Genomic DNA, 11,339 nt, shown 5'->3' on the forward strand with positions numbered 1-11,339 from the left:
GTGGAGAGGTCGATACGAGTGTCCCACGAGCGACTAAACTCAACACGATCTACATTAAATCATCCTAATCAAACGGTAGTCGATGCACGAAAAATTGGGTTATAGAATCCGGTTCGGCCCAAAAAAAAGGAACCAACCTATATAGCTAAAACGACCCGGTTCGATTCCCAAAGGAAAGGAACAAGAAGAACGCCAAGATAATCAAAGTAACCAGAAAGGAGAAGATCGTGGGGGGATTTCTTTAGTCTGTTTAGTTACTTTTTGCTGCTAAGTTTGATAACTTGAAAGGGAAAGTTAGACGGCTGGAACTGCAGACTTTCGAATAGAATAATAAGAGATATTAATTATTAAATTAAATTAAATTGAAGAGAGAGACGATTTGATTTGATGTAAAGCTGGTTATTGATGATGCGATATCTCAAAATCCGAGCATGACGCGTCAAAATCTCATAACATCAATCTTAATGACAGTGATTGATGGAATTGACAGGTGGATTGATATGATTGATGGATGGATGCATGCAAAGAGGAAGGGAAAGGGAAATAAATGATTTACTTTGTCCACAACAACAGAACAGTACCTAACAATTTTGGTGTGTAATTATCACAATCTCTTTGTTTTTTTCTGTTTTTATTTTATTTTATTTTATTTCTTTTTCACTTACTTTGTTGTTTTTGTGTTTTTTTATCCAATATTTGATGCTTTTGCTGAGAGTTCTAACTTTTTTTATTTAGAATTTGAGAAATAAGGAAATTTGGGTCATAATGGTATTTTGTTTTTCTATCATGGGTACCTTCCACTTATTAGTTTTTACTGAAAATTCGACTTACATCCATAAATAATAAAGTACATTTTAAATGCCCCTTTGAGTATCAAATTTAAGAGTCAGGTTGTCCGTTACTATAAAATAAGATAGATCTCTACGTGGCATGTTTTAATTGGAGTTTAAATGTTTCAAGTCATAATCAAGTTATTCAAGCAATCTAATGGGTTTATTTTCTATTTAAATTATGCCACCTAGACAATTATCATTTTTATAAGAATAGGATGTCGTATGGGATCTCGACTCAAATATTAATGGATTATTGTTATTAACAGATTATTGGTTATTTAGGGATTCAAATTGAATATTTCTTACAATTAGGGTTTGTAATCGGCATTGGTTAAATGTGCCAACATCATATATATATCTCAAAAAATATTATATATAATTGAACTATTTAATCAAATTTGTATTCAATTTGCCATTTTTTAGCTAACTCTATAGTTGTAGAAATTGAATCAGCCAAATTACAAGTAGCTAGACTCTAAAAATGAACTTTTTTTTTTTTTTTTATAATGATAGAGGTGTCTGAAGTTATAGGCCGTCTAAATTGGAGCACGACAATTGGTATCTCAGAACACTGCAATATCTAAAAAGTCACACAGCAATTAAGCTAAGACAAAACCCTCTGAGTGGTAAGCGAGTGGGCTTGAACTCAAGACTTCTTTTATTTTAGAGTTGTGGAGTAACATTAAAATTGACATTGACTTTCGCATTGCTGACTTGGATGCATGTATAGAATCATGGATGCTTTTTATCAAAATACGAGTGAAAAACATATATGGCTACGTGTGGACTTCCACATCAACAATGGGAGAATCAATGTCAATTTTAATATTACTCCACTACTCTATTTAGTTAAATCTATTATTTTTCACTATATAGTCAAGGGCGCCTACCTTTAATTTGATCCTCATCTTCTCAATCAAAAAGTCGGTGGTAGAATTATTTTAACCATCTTATCTGTAGTCTTTCTTCCTTTGTCTTGACTGAGCATCAAATTAATATTTGTTTAAATGGAATGGTTAAAAGATATCGAATATGGGTGAAAGTGTAAATTGTTTTGGAGGGAACTTTATGAGTTTTATATGTATTATTAAAAAAAAAATCTTCTAACGAAAGTGCGTTGTCCAACCACCAAGGGGGTGGCTGAATGGTACCGACTTAGGGTCAAGGAGTCTACTCCTTCTTTGGTTTCAAGTTCGAATCCTCTTACCCATAAAAAATCTTTGAAGTCACGCATTGTCGCACGTGTGTAAATTAACACATGATGGACAAAGCCTGGGTTTGGGACGTAAGGACTAGTCTGGTGCGCGTGTAAGTTGGCTCAGATACCCTTCGTTATAAATAAATAAAAAAAAGTGGATTGCCCATGACCCATCATACTTTAGTAGATCCACATTGAAATTGAATCTTATTTTATTTCTAACTATTGAATTTGGATTTGGATTTGTTCTCAAACCCATCAATTGATCCAAACCATCTCAAGCTCATTGAATTTAGGAGTTTTTTTTTTTTTTTTTTTGATTAATCTAATGTGGAAAATGAGTTCTCCATCATGGGTCCCACCAAAACTTTTGATAAACCCATATTGATTTCTAACAATTGATTTAGATTTAATGTGAAACCCATCAAATGATTCTAAGCATACTAATCACACACAAAACCTCCCTCTAAAAATTCAACTTTTTTACATTTATATGATTAAAGACAAATTCATAAATTTTAGTTTTTAAGAAAACAGCACATTGAGAGCAAAAGAACAAAACCTCAATAATAAGAGAAGGGAGAGAGAGAGAGAGGGAAAAAGGCAAGAAGGAGGGGAAAAAGATGGCGTGGTTTACCTTGTCTCTGTCCATCTGATTATTTAATCTTGTACTGTAAATCTGTGATGACAGATGAGATATGAAACAGCTTTATGGATCTACTCTCAAATCTCTTCCTCTCTCTCTCTTCTCTTCTCTCTCTCCATCTCTCTCTTAAAACTACTTTCTGTTCCCTTCTTTCACTTTCTTCACTGACAGAGAAATACCTGCACACTTTCTCACGCACGCACGCATACTCAGGACACACACATCACACCATCTCTCTCTCTCTCTAAACAGGGACCATGGATATGATAAGGGCTGCAGAAGCAGAGCCAAAAGTAGAGAGAGAGAGATAGAGAACAGAAGAAGGACAGAGCAGAAACGCAGATTTTCCAGACACATCATACCTTATGATTTCCTCTTCACCTCTGTCACTCGATTCATCAAATCCCCATGAAACCCATATAATACGACAGACACTCTTCTCAATCAAACCCAAGAAACCTAAATCAATTTCAACATTGGAGAAACACTCCGTCTCAAATCGCTCTTTTTTATTTTCATGGACGTGATCGAGTTTTGAGTCGACTGGGTCTTAATTTTTTGATGTTTTTGAAAATGGGTTTTGCTTGAAACTTGATAATTTTGTGTATTTTTCTTTTCTCTTTTTGAGTTGTTTTATTTTACTCTCTGTTTGTACTCTGTTTCTTCAAATTTTCTTTAATGGGTGCTTCTTAGAAACGTCTCCACGTCTTTTCTTTTTTATGCTTTTCCTCTGTTCTCTGCACCTAACTCTTTTTAGAATCTAAAAAAATTCCCACTTTTCTTTCTTTAACAAAGAGTTCAAAGTCCCTCTATTTTCTTCTTAGTTTCTTCTTGTTTCAATGGAGAATTTCCGCCATTTCGACAACAATGAAGCTTACCTACCACCTGGTTTTCGATTCCACCCAACTGATGAAGAACTCATAACTTACTACCTCATCAAGAAGGTTCTCGACAGTAGCTTTACTTGCAGAGCCATTGCAGAAGTAGACCTCAACAAATGTGAACCTTGGGAACTTCCAGGTACAAAGATCTATTTTTTTTTTTATATACCAAAAATCCACAACAGTAATCTTTCTACAATTGAAATAAAATTTATAAAGATTTGATTTTTATGACAAAATCTATTGCAAAGGAAGTGAACCATGGCAACTTCCAGGTAAAGCTTTTTTTTTTTTCCCCACAAACCCACCTCATTAAATTATAGTTATTTTAAAATAAAAATCTATGACCCTAAAGATGGAATTTTTATGATAAATTTGGTGCAGAGAAAGCAAAGATGGGAGAGAAAGAGTGGTATTTCTTCAGCCTTCGAGATCGAAAGTACCCAACAGGACTTAGAACAAACAGAGCAACTGAAGCTGGGTATTGGAAAGCTACTGGAAAAGATAGAGAGATTTATAGTTCAAAGAGTTGCTCTCTTGTTGGGATGAAGAAGACATTGGTATTCTACAGAGGGAGAGCTCCAAAGGGAGAGAAGAGTAATTGGGTCATGCATGAGTATCGTCTTGAAGGCAAATTTTCTTACCATTATCTCTCCACAAGTTCTAAGGTATCTCTCTCTCTCTCTCTACTGTGTTTTTCCCTCTTTGATATTAGGTGCCACTTTGTTCCAAGAGAAATTAAGGGTAGTTTAGTAATTTAACACTATATGAGTGGGATTAGGAGAAAATCATAGATTTTCTAGCAATTTTCCATAAGGTTATATAAGAATAGAATAATATAATTTTCTTAGGGATCCGTTTTGGAAATCCCTAAGAATATTCTCCACATCCACAAGTTTGTTTAGGTTGATTTAGACATACACCATCATATTCTGGTACTTATTTGAAATACTTTTCAATTTTCAAACTGATTACATACATGACGTTGGTCTTCACTAGTAGACTGATTAAAATACTTAAATGCCCTTATCTATAATCTTAAGTTTTCTTCCCAATACTCGTTATTTCAGTCTCTTTGTTTAATTTTTTCCCCCTCATTAAACCTTAATTTTATCTTCTTGAACCTCGAAGCCACAAGAACAAGATTGGATTTTAAGGGTTTAAGTTTAATTACTTTGAATAGATTGGAGTTTTAAATTTTTACTAAAAAACTCGATAATTACCTAAACATTCTCTTTCGGGAGTCCATGTTTCATATTACTGATCTTGTGTATGCACCTACCCGATACATTCTGATATCTTTAAGAATATATTAAATTATACATCGAAGGGTTTTTTTACCTTTTTTGGTTGGTTGGTTGACAATGAGGGCATTTTCGTCATTCCACTAGTCTATGTAATTAAAGATCCAGCTTAAGGAGTCACGATGTCATAAGTTTAAAAACGTAAGGGCTCATCTCAAATATCCTCTAAAATATGTGGAGGAGTATCTAAATTGTGATCTTATTTATTTCACATTAATGAAGTTAGTTAATTCCGTTACTCGACGAAATATCGTTCATTGATGTAGGACGAGTGGGTAATCTCTAGGGTCTTTCAGAAGACCGGAGGAAGCGGTGGTAGTAGTGGGGGTGGGGGTGGGGGTGGTGGTGGCGGAGGCAAGAAATCTCGCCTTTCTTGTAGTGGAAGTCTCTATGCTGACGTGGGATCACCTTCATCTTCTTCTCTTCCGCCGCTGTTGGATACAACTCCCTACGACAGCAAGAACCCAAGGGAGCACGTGCCCTGTTTCTCCACCACAATTGCATCAGCATCTACTTCTAACTTCAATCACCACCTTCCATTTGGCTTTGGCGCATCTGTACCGTCCATCATGAATACTTCTGACCCATCCATGTCAGCATTTCCTAGCTTGAGGTCTTTACAGGATAATCTTCAATTGCCTTTCTTCTTCTCATCTGTGGCACCAATGCCTTCCATCACAGGTACTGAAGATCAGAATAATGAGATGGGTATGTGTAATTCGTGGCAAGGATCAGATAATCAGAAGGTGGAGAAGAGCCGGATGCATGTTGGGCCCACCGAGCTTGATTGTATGTGGACCTACTGACGAGGAGTAATCGTTTCGTTTGATTGGGTTTCAAGTGTGGTGTCTTTTAGTTAATGACGGATATGTACCAACTACCAAACATTATAATTAGGATAGTTTGGGTATTTTAGTATTTCTTATTACGTTATGTTGGTTTTGGTTTGTGTAATATCGTAATTGTTTGCAACTTCTAGAGCATTTCTTGCTACAGAGATGCTTTCGCTAATGTTACTACGATGCAATGCAATATGCATGTATATTTGGCATTTTGCATTACGTGTTCCACTCCACCACTCATATAGTTTCTAGGGATATTTACGAAAAAGTGATCAGCTTTTGATATATTTACGATATCGAACTCACTGTTCATTTTAATAGATGCTTTTCATCGTGATACGAGTGAAAAATATCCAGGGTTCAGGAAAGTGGGATACGGTACAATCTTGAGGTCAGTCCAGCAGAAGAAAGAGTCGGTGTCTGAGTTTTTGAGTCGTTTCGATGAGTTCTTGCAAACTAATTTTGTAGCTGAGTCACCTTGAAAATGAATTGAATTGAGTTGACTTGACTTGATTGACTTTTGAGCAGAAACAACACCCCGATGATTCTAAAACTATGCTCCCACCATACCTGTACCTTGTCCTTCAAATTTCAAAAACGGACCCACCGAACCACTATGATTATCATTATTGTCGCCTAAAAATTGACTGATTGGTGGTGTAATTTGATCTGATGTCTGATACAATGTATCATGCTTGATGTACCATAATTGCTTAGCAAATCATGTCTTGGAATCTCACGTCAATGGTGATTGAATTAAACACGGTTTTGGTAACAACAGTTATGATACTGTGTATGATCTAGAATACGCCAATCAGTGCATGTGGCTATAGATTTGGGCCAGACAGTTAAAATCCTTTTCTAACAATTGGATGGTTCAGATTGTCACCAAAGTTGACAAAAAAAAGGTCAACTAATATATATGGAAACATCAGTACTTGATGACATCTTAAATGCTGTCATGGGCTTTGGTATAACTTTAAGAAATAATGTAGTGTTTGGATACAGTCTTTAATATAACCTGGATAGACAAAACACAGGATTAAATCCCATTGATCATGGCATCAAGGAACCAGCTAGTAAGGCTAGGAAAAACTGTTTTTATTCCACTTTGCCATTGTTAAAAAAAAAAAAAAAGGAAAAATGTTGTCGAGGAAGAATTCATTTTTGGTTTGTCCTATTGGGGAATGCAATTATCCTTGATTAGTATTGTAACACACAAGCCTTGCTACGCAAACATAATACGTGAAAATTGGAAAATTCAACAGAAAAAATTGACGGGTCAAGTCCCACAAATTTTAGAAATTGAATTTTGACGGTATAGGACCGTTGAAATTCTAGATATTCCCAGATTTAATGGCTTAGAGTTGTCAAATCTCTCTCATCCTTCATTAATTTGACAGTTTCGACCCGTCGAACAAAAAAAAATTTACAATGAAAAATTTAATACCAATTCAACCCCTTTGTTCGTCAAATTTGGATTTTTTTGCATTATGACATTCCCTAAATTGTAACTTATTTGAGATAGTATGGGTATCAATTTTTTTTTCAAATTTAATCTCCTCCATTTGACAATGGATTCCAATTAATAATCTTCAACTATGTTGATCTTAAGATTGTACTCTAATGATCAAGTAAACTAAAATTTTGATTGAATTATGAGATTGCATACCTTTGTCTTTATCATTTATATGTATATAATTTCTTGAAAATTTATTTGTAATAGACAAATACATGGAAGTGTTTGACTACTATTAGTGTGTAGGGTACAACACTTGCATGAAAATCACGACATTTTGATGTAAGTATTTGACTTTGTTGTAATAACTAATAATAGGGCTCGTCTCTTTACCCTACATGAAAATGTCGTCCGTGAAGAATAAAAAAGACAAACATCCAAACACTAAAGAAACACATGGAGTAGGTAATGGCTAGTACAAAGTCAACATGGATGCATCACTTAACGGGAACAAAATGAGATATAGTTAATAGTATTTTGCATTTTCACTTGGACATTGTGGAGTGGGGAATGAAATTGCGGAGACTAATTAAATTTCAATCACATATAAACGACCAATCCAATAATTCTCCTATAATATATGTAATATATCTGTAGTTTCATTCCGACAATCAAATCAATCCGTAAATCAATAAAGTAAAATTAATTTGAGATGTGGATTAACTGAAGTTGGATTAGAAGTCAGAGATAGAGGAAAATTTTCAACTCATATCTCATGATAGGACAGTTCACGCTCTGACAGAAGGCCATATTCAATAGTCCAAGGCCTTCGATTTTCATAAAATGTAAATTATTAACATTTTTAAAATAATAGAATATAGTTTTAAAATTTAATGCAATCTATTTCTAAAAAATAATCACTATTTTATATATATATATATATATATATATATATCTTTGTTAAACAACATCATCTCGTTTTTACTTTATCCGAATTAGGTATCGTAGCACCTTTTAGGTAAAAGGATGATCACACCAATAATTTATATGTTCCAACTCAATAAGAAAAGTCACCTCATGTTACCTCATTGGATCTATCATGATGTGAATTGTGTCAAACGCTTTCACTTTTGAGAATGTAACCTGCAAGAGACATTAACTCGGCACTTCAAGGTAGTTGTAAAACCCTACAACTCGACTCAAAATGACTCAGTTAGGTTTTGAGTCAAATCGATCCAAGTCGATCTAACTAATTTGTTGAGGCAATTTGGTTAAAAGTTGAAGAAAATTATATTTAGGTCATTTTCAATTAATCTATCAGAGAACGTCCAAGTCAAGAGGCAATATCATCTTCAAAAAATTGAAGGGGGACGGCAAAAGCTAGAAGGAGGTGAGGGAGTGGGGGCTAATGGGTATGTAATTAGTTGACAATATGTGGGTATCTCAAAATAAATCATACAAGCAAAGATGTCAAAAAAAATTATGTGGGGGCTAGGCTTCTTACTAGCTCCGCCCTTGTTCGGACAAGACTATGGTATATGGATTGGGCAAAGCCCATATATGAACCCGGTCCGCTGTCTATAGAGATACTTGGTTATTTAAAAAAAAATGGTACTTATATATATTACACCAACCAAGATATGAAAATTAACAAAGTATAAAAATTCTAATTACTATTGACATTTCCTAAATAATATTTTAAATATATCATCCTTCGTCACAACCTATTATTTGTGTGAGAGACACCCACAATTATGTACTTTGATGTAATGCTTTGTATTCTCTAGGGAAATTTACTTCAAGGACTCCTACAGAAGGATTTCTTTCTAATTAGTCCCTAATTTTTAGGGCTTCTAATAGTCCATTTAGTAAAAGTTTTATTTCATTTTATTTCTAATTAGTCCATAAACCCCACTCCACACACTTCTCACGATTGAAATGTCAAAACTATCCTAATCATTCGAACTTGCCATTTTCATAAATAAATAATAAAAAATATGGATTTTTGGCATCCCAGTCGAGTTTCAAAGACTTCACTCCGATTGATGGGATTTGAGAAGGAAGAATAATGCATTTTCAAGAATTTTGAAGATGTATGTAAAAAGTTAGGATTTTTTTTCTAATTTTTTTGTTTCATTTTTTTATGAAAATCGATCAAGGCGTTGTTTTGGCTTAAAATCATCGACACAAATTGTTATGTCAAGTTTTTAATTGATCTTTCCATGAATTTTAGTCGAAAAAATAAAAATGAAACAAATGGATTTTACCAGCGTCAAGCTCACCCCATTTTTATTGTCGTGTTCAACATTTTTATTGTGGAGTTCAACAGTTTAAAAAAATTGTTGAACTCAACAATTAAAATTGGTGAACTTCACAATAAAAAGTGGTGATCCGACAATAAATAAAACTGGTGAGTTCGACAATAAATAAAAATTGGGGAACTTGATAATAAAAAGTGGCAAGCTTGACACTTTATAAATTTTTTTCAATCTTAGTTTTGTTCTTAATTCTTTTGTTATAAATCGCCGAAAAAAATATATATATAAATGTTCAAAATTAGAAGTATATCATTTTCATTCGCCATTCATGAAAAAAAATCGTCGTTGAAAAATCTAACTAAGTGAAGAAGATGAAAATTGAGGTAGTTTGGATATTTCAAAAACATCATAACCTGAGACGAGGTTGATGGACTATTAAGAAATACAAAATTTATTAAATGGACTATCAAGCAACTGCCCAAATCTTAGGGACTAATTAAAAGGAAATCCCTTCGTCAAGATCCTTTTAAGTAAACTTTGAGTAATTTTTCCTATTCTCTAACATTTATTAGATCCTAAATTGGGACCTTACTAACTTTTTTGTTCCAAATGTTTTAGTGTGGACACGTTTTGTGTTTGCATTGAATTAGTGACTTAGCACTTTTTTTTTTTTTTTTTTTATGTATTTTTTTTTTTTTTTTTTTGGTTTGATAATTAGAAATTTTGTTTGGATCTTGGTAAATTTCCACATTTTCAAACTTACGACACACTACTTGACCATCTATAAGAGACTAACCCCTCTTCAACCTCTCGCTAATATCCCTTATAATTTTTTTTTTTAATACCAAAAATGTAACCTTTTCAATCTTTAGGGTACAAATTTTGATTTATTTAGCGACGTAGTTTGTTTACCAAATCCTTCCACAGAAGATGGAAATTTTTTGCTAGTCTCATATAAAAGATCTTGGTCAAGGAAGTATGTCACCAGTTTGAAAACATGGGGGGTTATCTAAGATATTCATCAAAACCTAGTGTTGTATATTTAAATCATCAATTATTATTTATTATTATTATTATTATTTTTTTTTTGTTTTTTTTTTATTGGGTGATATGGGGGATTAATCTTGACTTTAGGCAAAAATGTTCTCCAAGCATGTAGTCGAAACTTTGCACAGCGCAAAAAACGCCAATTCATCTTAACATGAACATATTTCTAGTAAAATTAACCTTAACAAGAAAAATTACCCTTAAATCAAGATTTTTTCACGACAAGAGATGGGAAAATCCTATATCATTCGAAAATCCTTTATCATTCTCTAATTCTTTCTTATATATCATTATTATTTTTAAATATATCACTTTCTCTTGTTTTTTTTCTTTTATTTTAAGACTTTACTATCTTATTTTCTCCAACTTTGAATCCATTACAAGTTAAGGCCCCGATTGATTCAGCTGCTCGAATCTATTGTCAGTTTCTACTGTCAGAATCTGCTGTTAAAATCTGAATCACTGAAAAACTTGTTTGATAGAATTTTTATAAAAGTGTTGTGCTGTTAGAATCTGCTGTCAGAATCTGGTGATTACTGTTTGATACAACTTCAAGAATCTGCTGTATTAAGGTAAAATGATCAGAATACCCTTAAGGTTGATAATGCACCCAGAATGCATTAAAAATTATCAAAATACCTCTATAAATATATAATTACACTAATTATAGAAAAATTTATAATTATATAGAAATTTCAGCAGCATCTCCTCTTAAAAATAGACATATGAAATTTTCCTTACAAACAAAATACCTGCATAGTACGCAATCCAAAATTCACATTGTACATAAACGCTTACGAGTACCAAAGACCAATCAATTGGCACATGTTAGGAGATGATGAATTACCTTTCAACCCCCTTGAATAGAACC

General features: G+C 33.4%; 1 protein-coding gene across 1 annotated transcript; it reads left to right on the forward strand.

Annotated features, from left to right (window-relative positions):
- The first annotated feature begins 2,603 nt into the window (after positions 1-2,603).
- LOC147392203 (protein CUP-SHAPED COTYLEDON 2-like) lies at positions 2,604-5,929 on the forward strand. The gene is made up of 3 exons (XM_086417064.1): positions 2,604-3,697; positions 3,943-4,226; positions 5,129-5,929. The coding sequence occupies exons 1-3, from the start codon at positions 3,517-3,519 to the stop codon at positions 5,666-5,668; spliced, it is 1,005 nt and encodes a 334-aa protein (XP_086273190.1). The 5' UTR covers positions 2,604-3,516; the 3' UTR covers positions 5,669-5,929.
- The last annotated feature ends 5,410 nt before the right edge of the window (positions 5,930-11,339 follow it).

This window comes from Akebia trifoliata, chromosome 11 (genome assembly GCF_017979445.1).
Source record: "Akebia trifoliata isolate Shusen 1 chromosome 11, ASM1797944v1, whole genome shotgun sequence".
Classification (NCBI taxonomy): Eukaryota; Viridiplantae; Streptophyta; class Magnoliopsida; order Ranunculales; family Lardizabalaceae; genus Akebia; species Akebia trifoliata.

Bases quoted from the DNA above. Each gene is read 5' to 3' on its own strand.
- LOC147392203 (XM_086417064.1), top strand. From the start codon at position 3,517: ATGGAGAATTTCCGCCATTTCGACAACAATGAAGCTTACCTACCACCT. The intron at 3,698-3,942 runs GTACAAAGATCT...AATTTGGTGCAG, and splicing joins TGAACCTTGGGAACTTCCAG to AGAAAGCAAAGATGGGAGAG. The intron at 4,227-5,128 runs GTATCTCTCTCT...TCATTGATGTAG, and splicing joins ATCTCTCCACAAGTTCTAAG to GACGAGTGGGTAATCTCTAG.